A 19,930-nucleotide genomic window follows, 5' to 3' on the forward strand; every position below is an offset into this window, starting at 1 on the left:
CCTCGTTGGCTCAGCAGCATCTGCCCTGGTTTTACCAGTTTTGATGAGCCTAAGTTTGGAACAAGGTACCATGGACAGAAACAGGAAGCCCATTTGTTGAGAAACTAGTCTTGACTCCATCCTGGTCCTTCCACTGCAAAACAGCTTCCTGGCTCTCCAACCTGTGGCTTCAGGAGCACCACTCTCATCCTGAAGCATCCACACCCTCACCCAGATCCCCCAAGTGCTCAAGAGAAATTAATGCAGATGTGAGTGAGATCCTCTGCTCCCTGTGCTGGTGTCGGGGGAGGGGGAGGTGTTCCAGGAATCAAAGTGTGAAGATACCTAGCACCCCCGTCTCTTCTCTCCAGAGCTTTCACTATTCACTGGTGCATCCAACTTTTTCTCCTTCCTACACCAAAAGCTCCATGGCAGTCCTCCCAGCAAGGATCCTTCCCTCTGAAACCATGGGCAAACACAGCTTAGGGACAGGACAGACTTTATTGAGGCCCTCAGCCCTAGTTCTCCTTCTCCTGCACAGTCTTGGTTCCCCGGAGACGCCCGGTCCGGCGGGCAGCAATAAGACCCACTTTGCGGCCAGCAGGGGCATCTCTGCGGATAGTAGAAGGTTTGCCGATGTGCTGGTGGTTGCCACCTCCAAAAGGATGCTCCACAGGCTGCAGACAGAAAAAGGTGGCATTAATATAGGAGTGTGGACCCACCTACCTCAGGACCTGGATAAGAGCGGGATCAACTGACCTGTCCCAACAAACCATAACCCAGAGCCTCATACTACAGACCCTCTGTCACAGAAGGGAGACACTCCAGGAAAGGACTGGTCCATCTAGCCTCCCAGTCCCCAATCCCTGAACACCCCAACTGCCCATTTCTGGGCTACTTACGTTCATGGCCACACCCCGCACACGTGGCCAGCAATTCCTCTTTGCCTTATACTTGTGGTAGGCACGGCCAGCCTTCAGAATGGGCTTGTCAATGCGGCCACCTCCAGCCACCACACCTATTGGGAAGATCAGGCACCTCAGGAAAGTGCACCACACCTTCCCTAAACTTCAGGACCCTAACAGGCAGAGCATCCTTACCAGTGCCCCACCCCCATACTGATCACCCTCTCACTTTACTCACACACCATCATGTGGTTCCCAAAATCTCACTAACATCTTCCCAACTACCACCAAGCAGTAAATGCCTTTGCAGCCTAGGAAATGACATCAAGTTTCCTCAAGATTGCTGGGGCAGCCAAGCCAGGCCTTTGCCCATACCATCTGCAATGGCTTTCTCGACCTATGGTTCTCTCCAGGGAAGCCCCCCTACTTTACCCCGTCTCACCAAGCAGGTCACTCATTCTAACCTCCAAATGCCAGCAAAAAGGCTGACTCAGTCTGTCACACACATCTCAACCAGTGTTGCTTCAACATACACTCAAGAACATTCCTTGGCTGGGGCACCTGGGTGGCCCGGTTCGGTTCAGTCGGTTTGGTTAAGGATCCAGCTCTTGGCTCTGGTCGTGATCTCATGGGTTATAGGTTCTAGTGGGGAGTCTGCTTGAATATTCTCTCCCTCTACCCCTCTCATGCATGCACTTTCTCAAATAAATCTTTTTTTTTCTTTTTTTTTTTAAGATTTGAGAGAGCGAGCATTGGGGGGGGGTGCAGAGAGAGAGAGCAGACTCCCCACTGAGCAGTCTGCGGCTGGGCTTGACCCCAGGACCTTGGGATCATGACCTGAGGCAAAGGCAGACCTGGCCACCCAGGTGCCCCTCAAATAAACAAATCTTTTAAAAAATAAAAGAAGGGGCGCCTGGGTGGCTCAGTCGTTAGGCGTCTGCCTTTGGCTCAGATCATGATCCCGGGGTCCTGGGATCGAGCCCCGCATCGGGCTCCCTGCTCCGCGGGAAGCCTGTTTCTCCCTCTCCCACTCCCCCTGCTTGTGTTCCCTCTCTCGCTATGTCTCTATCAAATAAATAAATAGAATCTTAAAAAAATAAAAAATAAAAGAAAGAGGGAGAAAGAGAAAGGAAAAAACAGAACAAACATTCCTTGGGTTTGTTTCAAAGGTGTTGTCGTAACACCAAATGAACAAATCAGGTTTCAAATCCTTCCTAAGGCACTTACTAGGTAGCTTAAAGTCACATATCCACGAAAAGACTGACTACTAATCCCCGTGGATGTGGGAGTACGAATCGTGGAAGTCCACATCGTGCCTGACTACACACAAGGCTGCCTAACAAGCCACAGTCCCAGCCTCACTCAACTCCCAACCAGTGATGCCCACTTCACAGATACTAGCCGGGGTCTAGCTGGTGATTGTTCACAAGCAACGCATAGCACAGAGCATCCCGCGGCTGCCGGCCACTCACCGACCACAGCTCTGTTGGCGGAAGAAATGACCTTCTTTGAGCCTGAGGGCAGCTTCACTCGGGTCTTCTTGGTCTCTGGGTTGTGGGAGATTACAGTGGCATAGTTTCCGGAGGCTCGGGCCAACTTGCCCCGGTCACCAGGCTTCTCTTCCAGACAGCACACGATAGTGCCCTCGGGCATGGTGCCCACCGGGAGCACATTGCCTATGTTGAGCTGGGCTGCAAGGAGAAGCACCGCAGGTCAGCGAAGGCCGGCTACGCAGAAAGCCCGGCACAGCACTCCGCGTCCGGCCCCCTCCTCCAGCGGTCTGGGCGTCCCAGCCGGTACGTTAAGGCAAACCGGCCGCACTACGTGAGACTTCCGCCTGGACGGGCCTCCTCGAGCACGCACCCGTTCCCTCTCCACCCCGACCTTCCATCCCGAAGCTCACCCTTCTTGCCGCAGTACACGAACTGGCCGGTGTGGATGCCCTCGGCGGCGATGAACAGCTCCGTTCGCTTCTTAAACCGGTACGGATCCCGGAAGACGACCTTGGCGAGGGGTGCACCGCGACCCGGGTCGTGGATGATGTCCTGCGGGCCGAGGGCGCGTGAGCGGCAGGTCCCCGCGGGGCCACCCGAGGCCCCACCCGCCCGGGGAGGAGGGCTCCCCGCACCTTCACGATGCCCTTGATGTAGCCGTGCCGCTCGGCGAAGTCCACGGCGCGCAGACGCGCGGCGCCCTTACGGTGCTTCACGTGCGCGCGGAACACCGAGCCGGCGCCCTTTCTCTGCCCACGGATGACACGGCCCATGGCGGTCTGGAGGTGGCTCACGGTCAGCGCCCAAGCGGCCCAGGCACCCCCGCCACCCCGGCTTCAGGGTCCCAGCTCCCCAGCATCCTCCCTCCAGGTCCCGACCCCACCGCGCCCCCATCCCTGGCCGTGCGCCCCAGGTCCCTCTCCGGAGTCCCGCCGGGGTCTCTAGCGGGCCCCAGGGCGGCGGATGGCGGTGGATGGCGCCAGGGCCACCATGCCACATACACACCCTACCTGCTGCCGAGCGCGGCCGGAAAAAGAGACGCGGCAGAGAAGAGCCGCCTTATCTTCCGGGGCGGGGCCGAGAGCCGCTTGACCTTCCGGCTCGGCGTGAGCCCGGTGCACGCCGGGACTCGTACTCGTCCCGCCGGAGCCTGGCGGCCCTGGGGCCTCTGCGCAGGCGCATTGGGATGACGGGTCCCGCGGAGTCCAGACGTCCTGGCGTCCGGCCGATATGTGGCCGGCGACCCGCTTTCCCGCCGCGTGATCAGCGTGTGGGCGGCGCCCGGGAGGGAGGTTGGAGGGCAGTCGGGACCTCACAGTAGTCTCCCGGCGGGTGACCGTCGCCCGCTGAGCAGCCGAGGAGGCCCGGAGAGGTTGAGTGACTTTCCAGAGCGACTCGCTCCGGGCGTGGGGTCGCAGGGCTCCCCTCTTGGCCTGGTGAAGGCCCCCTTCTATGACTGGAGACTCCTTGCAATGGGCTCTCTTGTAGGGCAAGGGCCCCTTTCTAGAATGAGGTGCTTCCTCGTAGGGTGAGGGCCCCCTTTTAAGGAAGCGGGTGGACCGTTTGGGAGAACGTGGTGGTTCACAGAAAACGGGGGTCTGGACGACAGAAAGCAAATGCCCGACTACCGCCACTGCGGCCGCTCCGGGGACGCTGGGACTTTGTGCCCTGCTGGGTTTTCGGAAAGATGAGAGTGGCCGTACCTGGATGTGAGTGTGGGGGAGACAGGGACATCCTGGTTGCTTGGAGAACTTGGGCGGGGCATGGGACCTCCGTGGGGGTGGAGACGGTTGCCATGGAGAGACTGGGCGACGGCCGAGGTGCGGGAATCTCTGTCGGGATGGCTGGCCCCTCCCAAGCTGGTGGAGGAGGGGAAGCCAGCCCAGGAAATAGAGCAAAACTGGGGGTTGGGAGGGGGGAGAAGAAGGGGGTGAGCAAAGGGAGACTGGGTAAGTGACCCTGGGGTGAGGGAACACGATGACCCTGCTCGGAACCCTGTGGGGAGGGGCGGATGGGGTTGGAGCTGAGAACGGGAACGAGAGCCCTGGGGGGTGTGACCTGGAGGTAAAGAGCAGGTCTACCAGGGCAGGGTTAGGGTTAGCGGGCATAAGCCGCTGAGTGAGGGCTTCCTGGAGTTACACGGAGGAGTGGGAGGGGCCTTCAGGAGAGGGTGCCTGGAGGTGGGATCCCTGCCTGAATGAGAACTGCCCACAGGCAGGTCAAGGTAGAGCTTGACCAGGGCTGTGGGTGTGCGGGTGAGGCCAGTAGGGGGAGAGAAAGCGGGGGGAGGGGAGTAAGGCAGAGGTCCCAGTGGACAGAGGCTTGCACTCAGGACTTTGGGGTAGGGTGTTTGCTAGCACCAGTGTGGTCAGGTAGGCCTTGGAGGGGTGGTGGCAAGAATGACATCGTGGGAAGGTAAGAGGTGAGGAAGGGGGGGCCATGTGGCCACATGCTGAAGCTACAGAGGAGCAGAGCGGACTGGTGAGGCCCCAAGAGAGGCAGCAGATGGGTTGGCAGGGATGGGAGATCAGGCACAGCCCAGGCAGGGCCGGGGGCTGAGGGGCACCTGGGCCTCCTTGGGGCAGAATGAGGGGTTTTGAGGTCAGCCTGGGATAGGCGCAGAGGACCAGAAAGGCAGAGAGAGTGTGGAATGGAGGTGGGGACAGTACTTGGACACTCAGACTGTGGGGTCCCGAAGAAGGTCCCATGGGTCTCTGTGATGGGATATGGTGGGGGAGAGGCCCTCTACTCTCCCTTTCCTGGAGCTGGATGCAGCCGGAAGGTGACTAACCAGGCCCACTGCAGGACGAGTGTTCAGAGCCTTGCCATTGGTAGATGGTCAGTAATGTGTGAAACAAAGGCAGAAGAAAAATATTAAATTTCCTTACTACCTACAGCCCATTGACACATCTTTAAAACAGGCAGAGTGATATTCCTCTAGGAGCTCAGCTGCCTCAATGTTAATACCTTGCTAAAGGCAAAAGGCAATCTTAGCCCAACCCCCGGGATCTTGTCAGTCTACTTTAACATATAAAAATGTCTTTGGAGGGGTGCCTGGGTTCCTCAGTCAAGTGTCTGCCTTTGGCTCAGGTCATGATTTTGGGGTCCTGGGATCAAGCCCCATGTCCTGCACCCTGCTCAGCAGGGAGCCTGCTTCTCCCTCTCCCTCTGCTACTCCCCCTGCTTGTGCTCTCTCTCTCTGGTTGTCTCTCTTAAATAAGTAAAATCTTTTATTTATTTATTTTTTTTTTTTAAAGATTTTATTTATTTATTTGTCAGAGAGAGAGAGCACAAGCAGGGGGAGCGGCAGAGGGAGAAGCAGGCTCCCTTGCTGAGCAAGGAGCCTGATGCGGGACTTGATCCCAGGACCCTGGGATCATGACCTGAGCCGAAGGCAGACGCTTAATCGACTGAGCCACCCAGGTGTCCCTTAAATAAGTAAAATCTTTTAAAAAATGCCTTTGGAAACTTTCTTTATCTCTACCCCCCAAGATACATTTTGGCAATCACCCCGCCACAAGCATATGACCCACCGATATACATCTGAAGGGTCTCATGACTGAGGTTTTATTAGACAGTAATAAATGACCTTTTCCCAGCAATAGCTACCCCCCTCAAGGTCCTGGAAACCTTGCTTCCAAAATTCCTTAGAGACTTAGGCTATCTCTAACCCCCTCCCAACTTGATAGTATATAAGGGGCCACTCCTGCCTCCAGTGCAGCTCTTTCTGCCCATCAGTCCTGTCCCTGTGCTTTGATAAAACCACCTTTTTGCACCAAAGATGTCTCAAGAATTCTTTCTTGGCCTTCGGCTTCGAACCCTATCTTTCCTACATCGGTCAGTGCCACAGTCTGCGGTGAAACGGTCCGCAATGCCAGCCCGAGTTCCAAGGGATGTCTCGCAGCTGGGACCAGGGAACCCTCAAGAAGTGCTGCTCCAGGGGGCTTGTGTGCTTGGGCTCCTCCTGAAGGCCTACCTGGAGATGGCAGGCATGGACTTAAGGGAGGGGAGCCAGTGCTGGGGCTCTTGGAGGTGCCCTGCCTCATGCTCAGTGTATCTGTCCTTGCAGAGATGGGGTTCCTGGCTGGTGTGTCCCCCCCCTTCAAAGTCCAGAGACCTCTGACTTGGCTCCATCTCACTAGCCTGAATGTCAACCTCCATGTGAGAGGCCAGCAAGCTTGGCACACAGCAGGGACTCCATACATCTGGGTCACCTGACGTTGGGGGCCTCTCTAGGGACAGCCACACTGGGCATGGGGTTCTCAGGCCTCCAAGAGGGGCCCACCTGCCTCTACCATCAGATGGGACCCTCCCCACAAGGTACCTTTGCTCCTGCTGGTGAGCCCACCACCCTTTTCTAACCATCGAAGGTCACCTCTTCCCAGCGATTCAAACTTTATTCTTAGAAATTCTTTATTTCCAGGGCACCTGGGTGGCTCAGTCGGTTAAATGTTCAACTCTTGATTTCAGCTCAAGTCATGATCTCAGGGTCATGAGATCAAGCCCTGTATCTGGCTCTGCACTCAGCATGGAGTCTGCTTGAGATTCTCTCTCCTTCTCCTTCTGCCCCTCCCACTCATGCTTTCTCTCTTGAAAGAAAGAAAGAAAAAGAAAGAAAGAAAGAAAGAAAGAAAGAAAGAAAAAGAAATTCTTTATTTCCTTTTAAAGTTGTTTTTTAAAAAAGAGGGGTCAGTGCCTGGCTGGCTCAGTGGGTAGAGCATGAGACTCTGAATCGCAGGGTCATGAGTTCAAGCCCCATATTGGGCATGGAGCCTATTTAAAAAGAAAATGTTTCTTGTTACGTACACAGAATAATAATTTGGTATAAACATGTGTGCCCATAACCCTCTCCTGTCTTGTTCCACTTGACTCCCCACACCCAGCATCAGTTGCCCTTAACAGAACACTATTCATCATCTTTTATATGGGAACAATAATACTATCTTTCATAGGGTTATTGTGAGTTAAATCAGTGAATATACACAAAGGACATAAAGTGTGCCTACAAAAATCATCAGGGCTAAGGAAGTCAGAGTGGCTACACTTGGGCACCAACCAGGAAAGGTCATCTGAGTGCGACCAGAAGAGAGCCCCATAAGGCTTTGAGGTCTCCGGGCAAAATCAGCTTGCTGAAATGGGTACTAGTTTTATAGGGTAGTGTGTGAAAATTCATCGTGCAATATGCTGAAGGTATTTGTAACTCCTTTCTATGCATCTACTTTTAAAAATGATGTTTTTTTAAAAAATGTGCATGAAAACCGGTAAAAATTCCTGGGATGTCCAAAAGCTGTGGGAGGGGTGGTATTCAGGCCTGTATCTCTAAGCAGAAAAGGGAGCCCAGCTAATACCTGGGGTAAAGTTGGAGTAAAAGTTAATTCTTATATATAAATATACAAAGCAAAACAAAAAATGAAGGAAAATATACATGTTGAGACAAACCTAACAAAATTTAAGTGAAAAAAGATGAATCACTTCTTCATGCATGCTTTTAGTAGCTGAATATATATGCTGGAAGGTTATGTATGTATGTAAACAGGCATAGCTTGTTTTGTTGTGCTTTGCAGATACTGTGTTTTTTATAAATTAAAGGTTTGTGGCAACCCTGAGTTGAGCAAGTCTATTGGTGCCCTATTTCCAATAGCATTCGTTCATTTGCGTCTCTGTCACATTTTGATAATTCTTTTTTTAAAAAGATTTTTAAAAATGTATTTGAGAGAGAGCACAAGAGCAGGGGGAGGGGCAGAGGGAGAGGGAGAAGCAGACTCCCCGCTGAGCAGAGAGCCTGATGCAGGACTCAGTCCCAGGACCCTGAGATCATGACCTGAGCCGGAGGCAGATGCTTAACTGACTGAGCCACCCAGGTGCCCCTACATTTTGATAATTCTTAAAAAAATTTTTTTAAAGATTTTATTTATTTATTTATTTATTTATCTATTTATTTGACAGAGAGAGAGAGGCAGCTAGATAGGGAACACAAGCAGGAGGAGTGGGACAGGGAGAGAGAAGCAGGCTCCCTGCTCAGCGGGGCGGGGGGGGGGGGGCCCTCGACCCCACGACCCCGGGATCATGACCTGAGCCTAAGACAGATGCTTAATGACTGAGCCACCCAGGTGTCCCAATTCTTAAAATATTTTAAACTTTTTCATTATTATTGTATTTGTTATGGTGATCGGTGACCAGGAATTGAACTCTCTGAAAGCTCAGATAATGATTTGCAATTTTTAGCAATAAGATATTTTTTAAAGATTTTATTTATTTATTTGTCAGAGAGAGAGAGCTCAAGCAGGGTAAGTAGCAGGTAGAGGGAGGGGATCATGACCCACGTGGAAGGCAGACGCTCAACTAAGCCACCCTGGTGTCCCAGCAATAAAATATTTTAAAATTAAAGTGTGTATGTTGCTTTTTTAGATATAATGCTACTGCACACTTAATAGACTACCGCATAAACATAACTTTTTTAAAAAAAGATTGTTTTTTTGAGAAAGACAGAGAGAGTGCATGTCAGTGGGGGGGAATAAAGGGAGAGAGAGTCTCAAGACCACTCCATGCAGAGGGGGCTCGATCCCACGACCCTGGGCTCATGATCTGAGCCAAAGCCAAGAGTTGGATGCTCAACCAACTGCACCACCTAAGCTCCCCAAAGGATCTTTTTTTTTTTTTAAGATTTTATTTATTTATTTGACAGAGAGAGATAGCGAGAGAGGGAACACAAGCAGGGGGAGTGGGAGAGGGAGAAGCAGGCTTCCCACAGGGCAGGGAGCCCAATGCGGGGCTCGATCCCAGGACCCCGGGATCATGACCTGAGCCGAAGGCAGACGCTTAACGACTGAGCCACACAGGCGCCCCCCCAAAGGATCTTTTTGTTTTGAGAAAGAGAGAGCACTAGAAGGGGCAGGGTGCAGAGGGAGAGAGAGATAATTTTTTTTAATATTTTCTTTATTTTAGAGAGAGAGAGCAAGAGCAGGGTGAGGAGCAGAGGGAGAGGGAGATAATCTCCAGCAGACTGTGTTGAGCGCAGAGCCTGACGTGGGGCTCAAACCCAGGACCGTGAGATCATGACCTGAGCCAAAATCAAGAGTTGTACACTCAACCAACTGAGGCACCCATGTGCTCAGAGAGGGAGAGAATCTTAAGCAGCCCCATATGGGGCTGGATCTTGGGATCCTGAGATCATGACGTGAGCCAAAATCAAGAGTCGGAAGCTTAGCCAACCAGGCCACCCAGGCACCCCTCTAAACATAACTTTTATATGCACTGGGCAACCAAAAAATTCATTTGTTTTATTGCCATATTCACTTTATTGCAGTGGTCTGGAACCGAACTTGCAATATCTCCAAGGTATGCCTGTATACTTATATTAACATATGCAGAAGCACATATATATATAATGCATATATCTAAGCACATATATATAATACACATATTAATTTTCTAAGTATCCTGCAAAGTGTTTTCATTCTCTTTCAATTCCAGGTATGTTACAGAGCCCTTTGTGATTTTCTCTTTCTCCCAGAGCTATTTAGTAGGTTGCTATTTAGTTTCCAAGCATATTTGTTTAAACTATTTAACCACATCTAAATTTAACGTCCGATTTTCAGATGATGTAGTTTGTATGAGGCCTCCTTCGCAGCCTCACAGATTTCCGCTATTGTGCTAACGTCCCTCCCTCTTCAAAAAGGGTTAGTCTCGGCTTCTGCACTTTTAAAGGAAAACATTTGAGATATCACGAGTAAATAGCTTTGTTAAAGTTTTTAAAAATTACTGTGTGTAACCATTTATTCGTAAACATAGATTTAATGCGTGTGACGGGTCACACGGTAAAGCATTTTTAACTGCGAGTCTCAGAAAAGCTTGAAAGACACGATCGTGGAGGAGCTTTTTCAAAATGTGGGGGAAGAGGGTGAAGGATACACGTACCTCCCTATACTGCCTTTGTAACTTGCTGTGATGTTATAATTATTTAAACATGAAAAGTTGAAAGGGAGGGGGTTAGCCTCAGAACCCGGTTGCCTGGAATGATGTTCGACTTCTTCTCTGGCCTTTCTCGAGGTCCACGTGAATGAGTCTGCGCTCAGGTTTGGGAGTCCTTCGCCGGGACCCCTGACTCCAGCAGCCGGCTCGCCCCTCCGACCTGAGGGTTCCCGCGGGATCCGCTCCAGAGCAGCGCCTCACCCTCAGCAGCCCTCGCCATTTCTTGCCTCCGGCCCCAGGAGCCAGAGGGCGTCCATCGAGGCGCGCGGTCCTCCGAACCTCCTAGAGCGGCACTGCGGCCCGTTTCCGGGGGCGGGCCGGAAGCGGACTGCCTGTGCCCCGGCGCCGGTCCCTCGCGGTCCCGGATGGCGGCCTGGGATGAGTAGGCTCTGGCCGTGGGGCGGGGAGCGGAGTAGGGTGAGTGCGGTTCTCCGATCCCGGCCTGGCAGAGGCTGTGGTCCGCAGAGAGGCCGCGCCGAGCACCGCAGGGGGTGCTGACCCGCAGCCGGCGCCGCCCCTCGCTTTTCCTTCGGTTCTGGGCCTTAGGGAGGGTCCGGGTTCCCGTTCCCCCCAGACCGGGGCGGGAGGCGTGCGGGCCGGGTCCCGAGCCTTGCGTCCCCGGAGCCTGGGTGGCTGCGCAAAGCTGAGGCTGCAGGGGTGGGACACCTGGGAGGACCAGTTCTGTCCGCGTTGCGCCCCCCTAGTCCTCACGCCTGCGGTTGCCGGAGCGCACCCGCTCGGGAGCAGCAGCTGCTGGCTGGCTGGTGCGCGGCCTCTCCCCGGGGGTTGCGTCATAGATTGGACCGCAGGCATTCCGGAGGCAGCATGGAGTACTTACCGTGTGCGGAGGACCCTGCTGGTGCTGGGGATACCGCCGTGAACGGGCAACGTCCCTGGCTTCAGGGAGCATATAATGTAATAGAAGCGAGGCGTTCGTGTAATAGAGGCAACAAACAAGCAAGAAAGTAGTTTTTATCATTGCAAGGGCCTGAGGAAAATGCGCCAAGAGGATAGGCTTGTGGGAGATGAAGTCTCTTCCAGAAGTTAACGTATGAACTGAAACCTCATGGCTGAGAAGCCTCGCTAATCCCTTGTAGGCGAAGGAAAGTGCACGAGAATGGCCTTGGCTAGTTGAGTAACAGAACACCAGTCTGGCTGCAGTGTAGTAAGCAAGGGGGTGGGTGAAGGAGTGGGGCAAGTGCCCCAGGCCCCTGAGAAACAGGTTTTATTCTAAGTAGGAGGGAAAGAATGGCTTCTGCTGGTCCTCCAGGCCCCAATTAAGTGTAATCCCCCCAGGAAGGCTTCCCTGATCCCCCATCTAAGTTAGCACTCCCCTCCCCTTGATATTTTCTCTCTCAGGACTCTGAGCAGGAACCTGGTCTGTTTTGTTATCATTATATCCCCTGCTCCACTTTTTTCAACTCAGCACTGTTTTTCTCTGATTAAAGACTTACTCCCTGGTTCCAAAGTTAGGACCAAACTTAAGGTTGGTTTTTTTTCCCTCTAACCAGAGGGCCCTTCCCTGAGGACATGCGTTCCCCAGATATGAGCAAACGAAGACCAGCATGGTAACTTCCCCTCCTAACTGTGAAGTTGAGGGCCAGGTCTTCTGAGCTGCTTATCCTCTCGAGAGGCTCTGGTTGCCTCGTTGGGGTGAGGAGGACAGTAGATCTGTCAGCAGGGGCAGCAGCAATGGTCCCCGCAGGTCCTGCCCACAGACTGCCCTGAGCAGACAGCTCAGTGGGTGGTGGTGTGGCTCTGATCTTTGCACTTGCAGTTAATGCTGTCCAGGCACAGGTGACCCACCAAGCCTCTCAGATCGTCATGTGTACCCTGTTACACTCTCACGTGTTTAAAGGGCTCTTCTGCTGACTGTGACATAGCATCATAACTACAGGATTCTGTTAACTGATGTCTACTTTACAAAGTGGCAACTATTTAGGAGGCTCAAGCCCCACAGAAAACGGTACTGCAGAGACCTCTCCCCAACCACAAGAGCTCAAGTATCCATTGAGGAAGGGACATGGAGACCAGGGCCTACTCTGAACAGAATTGTATTTATTGGTTTTTAAATAACTTTTCTCCAACTGAAACACACATTTGTAAATAAGCAATAAGTCTTGGAGAAGTCAGAAAAATGGAGAGAAGGGAAATAAGAATCACCCAGAAAGGAACTAAGGTTAATGTGCTGGGGTGTGTGCTGCGTATGGTCTGCTTGCTTCACGTAGTAATGCAGCAGGAACGTTTTCTGATGTTCCACAACGTGATCTCACTGGTTGCAGAATCACCCACTCTCATGGAACCACTCATTCATTCCACAGACCCTTGCTGAGCACATGCCGTGTGTCAGGCCCTCCCCCAGGCTCTGGGGTTACAGCATGAATAACCAGACTGCAGGTCTTATCTCATGGGGGAAGGCGGAGAAGAAGCAAGTAAGTTGACTGCATTATGTCAGATAACAGAGGTGCTGTGAAGAAAAATACAACAGGGAGTGAGGGTAGGGAAGGAATTCTGGGGTGGGGGTGGCATTTTATATAGGTTGGTCTGGGAAGACATCCCTGGGAAAAGCAGGAGTGAGGGGTGGAGCCGTGTGGGTGAGCAGGTCTCAGGGTGTGGCTTCTTGGGATGTGAGGGGATCATCTGGGCTGACCAGGTGTGTTTGCCCCATGTCTCACCCTTTCCTGTCTCTTCTGTATCTGGGTGGTCCTTCTGGGGGGATGGACAGGGGTGGATGGTACTTGGGCCTGGGCTCCTTCCACCCAACACTCACTGTCCCCAGCGCCTGCTCTTCCCCTGACAGGGACCCTGGAATGGCGGGGCCACTTGCGACGCCCACACTCCAGGTGAGTGCCCTCTTTGGCATTTTGGCTGCCTTCATCCCCACCCCTCAGCTTTTCAGCCCTGAGCACCTTCCCGGGGGTCCCTAGGCCCACTCATGTAGCTGCCATTTCTGCAGGTGAGTCACAGGATGGATTCTGTAAGCCAAGGGTCTGCCCCCTCTCTGTGAAACTTCACAGTGCTCTGTCAACTCCTTCCTGAGGCTTTGGGTGGACGTGGGCTGCCCAGGATCTCCTGCAGCCCTTGAGCTTCCAGGGTCAGCCAGCAAGGTCAGGGTCCCTGTCCCTCCCCAGCACCTGCCTCCATCCTGGTGCGAATGTTAGCCCTTCTTCGTGCACACAGCCTTTGGCTTCTCTCCTCAGATCAGAGAAGCAGAGGACAGGACAGGAACACTCCTCACCAGTGTAGAGGCTCGACCACCAACATCTCAAGGGTATCCCCCTCCCCAGATCCCTGTTAGCCTATGGAGAGGTATGAGGCCAAGGTTGAGACCCCCACACCTCCCACGGCTTTAGGGCAATAGGACTGCTCCACTTCCCTTGGGGAGTGTTGAGGTGTCCCCTCTGTGCCAGGCATTGGGGATGCAGCCGTGACCACACAGACAGAGGCCTTGACTCCCAGAGCTGAACAGGTGCCCTGAATATCCCTGACACGGTCTCTGCATCTCCTGCCCAGATAGCCCCAGACAGCAGGGTTTGTGGTTGCAGGAGGCCATTGTGTTTGAGGACGTGGCCGTGTACTTCACAAGGATAGAGTGGAGTTGCCTGGCCCCCGACCAGCGGGCGCTGTACAGGGATGTGATGCTGGAGAACTACGGGCACATGGCCTCGCTGGGTGAGGCTTCCCCATCCATCCCGGGGCTGGGCTCAAGGGCAACCCTGCCTCTTCCATGGCCTCTTGGAGGAGTTGGTTCCTTTCCAGATTCAAAGTCCAACATGTTTGGAGGGGAAGCTGGAGGGTCGCCCCCATCTCTCCGTGGCCACCCAACTGCCCCACTCCTGGGAAAGTAGGGTTCCCAATCCATTCCAAGCACCGTGTGTCCCCTGAGGCCTCCAGCCCCACAGCCGGGCACCCTTCTGCTCCCTGACACGTGATGCTCTCCTCCCTGCATGTAGGCTTTCTTGTTGCTAAACCAGCACTGATCTCCCTCTTGGAGCAAGGGGAGGAGCCAGGGGCTTTGATTCTGCAGGGGACTGAGGAGCAAGGGTCCACAGCCAACCTGTGCCCAGGTAAGTGCAAGACAAAGCAAGGCCTAGCCTTCACACAACTTTTTGTAGCCCCCTGGTGCTTGGGCAGTGGGAAGGCTGTACATTTAGCTCCTCACAGAAGGGCCAAATTTCCTGCTAAACGCCTTGCTTGTCATCCAAGGTCACCCAGGACTAACTCGTGCAAGGAACCCAAGTGCATGAATGTCCTTCCCAGTCCTCTGAGATGTCGGGCCAGATCTGTGGGGGCAGTGGGGGTGTGAGGAGGACCCAGCAGGGAAGACCCTTGAGCTACTTTGGTTCTCCCAGCTCCCCATGGCTCACAAACCAGGGCCTGAGCTTGGGACCGCAGAGGCTGCAGAAAGGGAGGAGAGGCAGCCCGCAGTCCATGGGTCCTGCTTGGGCAGGAGCCTGAGGTGTCTGCTGAGTGAATGAACTGTGCGTGAGTGCTCAGAGGAAGAGGGGAGTGAAGGATAGCAGCACCCCACACCCTGCAGGTCTCACTCGGCATCAAGCCTGCTCCCCTCACAGTCCTTTGGACCAAGCCTGTGCTCTCCCTTCTCCCCCTGATGTCCCTCCCCTTTCGTGAGCTCCTCTCCCAAGCCAGCTTCCCACAGTGCTTAAGCCCTTATTAACTTGCCTTTAGGTCCTCTTTCTTACACAAATCCTGATTTTACAGATTCTTGGAAGAAGTTCCCAAACCTCCCTACTTTGACGTAAAGATTCTGTCTTCAAATCTCGGAGTTTCTTTAAGGAATATAGAGGCTAGGTCATCTTTCCATCTTCTGTTCATTCTTCCAGATTCTAGGATGCAGGCTGGGGTCAAGGAATCTTGTCTGAGGAGAGTGTCCTCTAAGCAGTTAGGACCACTGGGCACGGTTTGGGGGCACCTCCCTGGGGGAAGGCCCAAGTTTCCTGAACGGAATGGCAGTCCTGAGGATGGGTCAGATAAACGACCCCTCAACCCCAAGACAGGTGGCCCTGGTGGGGACCTCGGCACATCCCCCGCGGCCCTGGAGGAGAAGCAGCGAGGCTTGGGCCCCGCGGATGCTGGAGGGGAGAGGGCGTACCGGTGTGCGTGCGGCAAGGGCTTCAAGTACAACTCGCTGCTGCTCAGGCATCAGGTCATCCACACGGGGGCCAAGCCCTACCAGTGCACCGAGTGCGGCAAGGCCTTCAAGCAGAGCTCCATCCTCCTGAGACACCAGCTGATCCACACGGAGGAGAAGCCCTACCAGTGCGGCGAGTGCGGGAAGGCCTTCCGGCAGAGCACTCAGCTGACAGCGCACCGCAGAGTCCACACTCGGGAGAAGCCCTACGAGTGCGGCGAGTGCGGGAAGGCCTTCGGCCGCAGCTCCCGGCTCCGGCAGCACCAGAAGTTTCACACGGGGGAGAAGCCCTACGAGTGCGGCGAGTGCGGGAAGGCCTTCTGCCGCAGGTTCACCCTCAATGAGCACTGCCGCATCCACAGCGGGGAGAGGCCTTACACGTGCCTGCAGTGCGGGCAGCGCTTCATCCGTGGGTCCTCGCTGCTCAAGCACCACAGACTGCATGCCCGGGAGAGCCCCCAAGAAGACAGCGGCCGTCAGAGGCCCCTGCTCAGCGCGGCACAGAAGACCGCCTCGGGGGACAGGATCTACCCGTGCTCCGTGTGCCAGAAGCCCTTCAAACACAACTCCTTGCTCCTCCTGCACCAGAGGCTGCACACGGGCGAGAAGCCGTTCGAGTGCAGGGAATGTGGCAAAGCCTTCAGCCGGAAGTCCAACCTCACGCTGCACCAGAAGACCCACACCAAGGAGAAGCCCTTTGCGTGCACGGAGTGTGGCAAGGCTTTCCGCAGGAGCTACACACTGAACGCGCATTACCGGCTTCACAGCGGGGACCGGCCGTACCGGTGCCAGGCCTGCGGGAGGGCCTGCAGCCGGCTGTCCGCCCTCATCCAGCACCAGAAAGTCCACGGCCCAGAGTGTGCCCGAGAGGGCGGGAAGGACAGCCGGGGTCCCCACTGGGCTCCCCATTGAGTTGATGAACGTCAGAGAACCCGGGGTGCCTGTGTGGCTCTGTTGGTTGAGCGTCCGACTCTTGATTGTGGCTCAAGTCACGATCTCAGGGTCGTGAGATCGAGTCCTGCGTCAGGCTGGACTGCTCCCCTGCGCGTGGAGTCTGCAGGAGATCCTCTCTCTCCTTCTCTAAACAACAACGATAAAAAGGCAGAGAACCTATCTGGGGGAGGCGCCAAGGCAGAAAGCTGTCAATCCTCCCTGTTTGGCTGTACGGCAGGGCATTTCTCTTGGACGGAGAAGGGACAGGGCCGGGGCTGTGGTCGAGCAGCCTGCAGGCTGAGGGAAGGACAGTGAGGAAGGCTGAGCCAGAGTGGGGACTCCCCATGACTGTCGAGCCTGGATGTCCACCGCAGAGCAGCATTTCTAAACCATCCCGGTCTGTGCCTGGATGTACACACGGGCTTCAATAAATCACATGGGGATTGTGGGTGGGTTTTGTTTTTTTTTTCCACTCATCTGTTTTCCAAATACTGACTTCTGATCAGAAAAAAAAAAAAAAGGAAAAGATATGTTGGGGTTTTTTGGTTGTTCATTTGTTATTAAGACTGAGGAAGATCAGACCCTGTTTGCAGGGGCCCCGGCCACCTAGTGGGAAGGAGGGGCCGGGACTAGAATCCACACAGCGTCTGGCCTGGGGATGTTTGGAATTCTCAGGTGGACCAAGGGTTTGTCAGCAAGCCAGGGCAAGGCTGGAGGGTAGTGGTGGCTAAAGCCAGGACTTGGGAGCAGGGTCTCGGGAGCCCCAGCCAGGCCGAGTGTGATCTGCCTTCACCAGGCCTGTCAGCAGAAGGTGCTCACTGGGGAGGAGCCTCCTGGGGTGCTCTTAGTGACCCCTCTTCTTCATCAGCCCCCCACCCCAGGAACCCTGAGAATGCTGGCAGGCATCTGCAGCGTCTTACAAAAGGTGTGCCAGAAAGGAACCCACCAGTCCCAAGCAGAGCTGAAGACCTGAATAGTGAATGTGTCTTTTCTAATCAACATTTTTTCCCTACGTATAAATTTTTTGTAGGGCATTTGGGAAATGCAAAAACTTACAAAAAAGAAATGTAGATGGGGCACCTGGGTGGCTCAGTCGGTTAAAGCCTCTGCCTTCGGCTCAGGTCATCAGTCCCGCGTCGGGCTCCCTGCTTAGCGGGAGCCAGCTTCTCCCTCTGCCCCTCCTCCTGCTGGTGCGCGCACTCTCTCTCTCTCTGTCTGCCAAATAAATAAAATCTTAAAAAAAAAAAGAAAGAAATGTAAGGATGCCTGGTGGCTCAGTCAGTTAAAGCGCCTGATGCTTCGTTTCTGCTCAGGTCATAATCTTGGGGTTGTGGGATCGAGTCCCGAGTCTGGCTCCCCACTCAGTGTGGATTCAACTTGTCTGTCTCCCTCTGCTCCTCTCCCCACTTCTGCACTCTCTCTTTCTAAAATAAAAATCTTTTAAAAAAAATGTAAAAAACTGCTCTTTGTCACAATCTTCAGAGATCACCACAGGGTGTTTGATGTGTTTTCTTAGCCTCTTTTTTTTTTTAAAGGATTTTATTTTATTTTATTTTTAAAGATTTTATTTTTTTTTTTAAGATTTTATTTATTTGACAGAGAGCGAGAGAGGGAACACAAGCAGGGGGAGTGGGAGAGGGAGAAGCAGGCTTCCCGCAGAGCAGGGATCCCGATTCCGGGCTCAATCCCAGGACCCTGGGATCATGACCTGAGCCGAAGGCAGACGCTTAACGACTGAGCCACCCAGGCGCCCCTTTTTAAAGGATTTTAAAAAGAGAGAGCAGGGGGAGGGGCAGAGGCCGAGGGATAGAATCTCAAGCAGACTCCCAGCTGAGTAGGGAGTGACATGGGGCTCGATCCCAGGACTCCAAGGTCATGACATGAGCCACCCAGCCACTCCTCTTAGCTTCTTTCTAGTGCACACATGTGAATATTTGTTTGACAAATTGGGGTATACTTTGCTCAGAACTGTGTACCTGCTGGTTGGATGCTGCCCGTGCTCTGGCCATTTTGTGTGGTTTATTTAGCAGCCCCCTACGGTCGCTCATCTGTCTTTCCCCACATTTTCACTGTTACTGTTGACCCCACAGCAGACATGCACACATTTGCTTTTGTCCATGTGACTTCCTTGGGGCTGAGGTGGACGTTCCCTGTCGGGGGTACTGGGAGTAGGGGGGACTGTTTTTAATCCATTTGATTCATCATGAAAAATACCACTCTTGTTTTCATTTACATTTTTTTTTTAAGATTTTATTTATTTGGCAGAGAGAGACACAGCAAGAGAGGGAACGCAAGCATGGGGGAGTGGGAGAGGGAGAAGCAGGCTTCCCGCCGAGGAGCAAGCCCGACTCGGGGCTTGATCCCAGAACCCCGGGACCCCAGGACCATAACCCAAGCCGAAGGCAGACGCCCAACGACTGAACCACCCAGGAGCCCCTTTTACATTTCTTGACCTTTTAATGAATAAATTCCCTGTAAGCTCTTGTACCTGTTTATATTGGGTTTGTAAGCCTCTGTTGAGCTCCAACCCCTTTCCCTTACTGTTTCTTCCATTGTGATACAAACCTCCGGTTTTTTTGGTGGCTGGTGAGCATGGGAGAGATGAGAGGGAAACTCTTAGAATTGAGGAAGTGAATTACAAATATTTTTTTCTAGTTCTTTATTTGCTTTTAGTTATGAGGTTTTTGGGGTTTTTTTTAAGATTTTATTTATTTATTTGACAGAGAGAGACACAGCGAGAGAGGGAACACAAGCAGGGGGAGTGGGAGAGGGAGAAGCAGGCTTCCTGCCAAGCAGGGAGCCCGATGTGGGGCTCGATCCCAGGACCCTGGGATCATGACCTGAGCCGAAGGCAGACGCTTAACGACTGAGCGACCCAGGTGCCCCAGTTATGAGGTTTTTAATATGAAAAATACATGTCCCCTATGGCCAAAACTATCTTGTCCTGTTATGATTAGAAAGGCCTTCTCCACCCAAGTTTTTATAAAACATTTTTTTTAGGGGCATCTGAGTGGCTCAGTGGTTGAACGCCCGGCTCTTGATTTCAGCTCAGGTCATGATCTCAGGGTGGTGAGCTCGAGCCCTGCATCAGGCTCTGTGCTCAGTGGGGAGTCTCCTTGGGATGCTCTCTCCCTCTGTCCCTACCCATGCTCACGTGCTCTCTCTCTAAATAAATACATAAATAAAACCTTTAAAACATTTTCTTTACTTTGGTTAAATTACTGAAATAATACATATTTGTAATAAAACAACAAAATCTCAACACAAAAATAGGAAAGAAAACCCCCTCTCTTCCCTTATCCCACATTCTCATCTTACTCCCAGACATACATCTGCTAAGTTTGTAGTTCATTCCAAATCTTTTTCTCTGCATTTCAAATGTTCAGCATATGTGTCCATGTTTTCACAAACAGGATTATCCTACCAGTGTGTGCAATGACTTTTGATGTGTCCACTCACTGGGCTGAACTCTCAGAATTTCTTTCTTTCTTTTTTTT

General features: G+C 53.1%; 2 protein-coding genes and 1 non-coding gene across 10 annotated transcripts; 2 read left to right on the forward strand and 1 right to left on the reverse strand.

The window, feature by feature from the left end:
* Positions 1-461: 461 nt before the first annotated feature.
* RPL8 (ribosomal protein L8) lies at positions 462-3,544 on the reverse strand. The gene is made up of 6 exons (XM_036105818.2): positions 3,388-3,544; positions 3,013-3,156; positions 2,788-2,929; positions 2,357-2,575; positions 882-997; positions 462-656 (listed from the first exon to the last, which is right to left on the reverse strand). The coding sequence occupies exons 2-6, from the start codon at positions 3,148-3,150 to the stop codon at positions 498-500; spliced, it is 774 nt and encodes a 257-aa protein (XP_035961711.1). The 5' UTR covers positions 3,151-3,156; positions 3,388-3,544; the 3' UTR covers positions 462-497.
* A 3,527-nt stretch (positions 3,545-7,071) lies between these two features.
* TRNAQ-CUG (transfer RNA glutamine (anticodon CUG)) lies at positions 7,072-7,144 on the forward strand. The gene has a single exon. It is a non-coding gene; the product is annotated as a tRNA-Gln (tRNA).
* Positions 7,145-10,513: 3,369 nt separating this feature from the next.
* Positions 10,514-16,963, forward strand: LOC118544160 (uncharacterized). Of its 8 annotated transcripts, none has more exons than XM_036105814.2 (6): positions 10,514-10,765; positions 12,670-12,780; positions 13,128-13,191; positions 13,894-14,020; positions 14,302-14,415; positions 15,193-16,963. In XM_036105814.2, exons 3-6 carry the CDS (start codon positions 13,159-13,161, stop codon positions 16,410-16,412), a joined length of 1,494 nt encoding a protein of 497 aa, XP_035961707.1. In that variant the 5' UTR covers positions 10,514-10,765; positions 12,670-12,780; positions 13,128-13,158; the 3' UTR covers positions 16,413-16,963. The 8 variants fall into 8 exon arrangements, with proteins under 8 accessions (XP_035961707.1, XP_077927943.1, XP_077927942.1 ...); XM_078071816.1 differs by having other exon boundaries at positions 10,517-10,765; positions 13,862-14,020; XM_036105815.2 differs by lacking the exon at positions 10,514-10,765 and having other exon boundaries at positions 13,149-13,191.
* Positions 16,964-19,930: the final 2,967 nt, after the last annotated feature.

The sequence above is a fragment of the Halichoerus grypus genome, chromosome 5 (assembly GCF_964656455.1).
Source record: "Halichoerus grypus chromosome 5, mHalGry1.hap1.1, whole genome shotgun sequence".
Taxonomy (NCBI): domain Eukaryota; kingdom Metazoa; phylum Chordata; class Mammalia; order Carnivora; family Phocidae; genus Halichoerus; species Halichoerus grypus.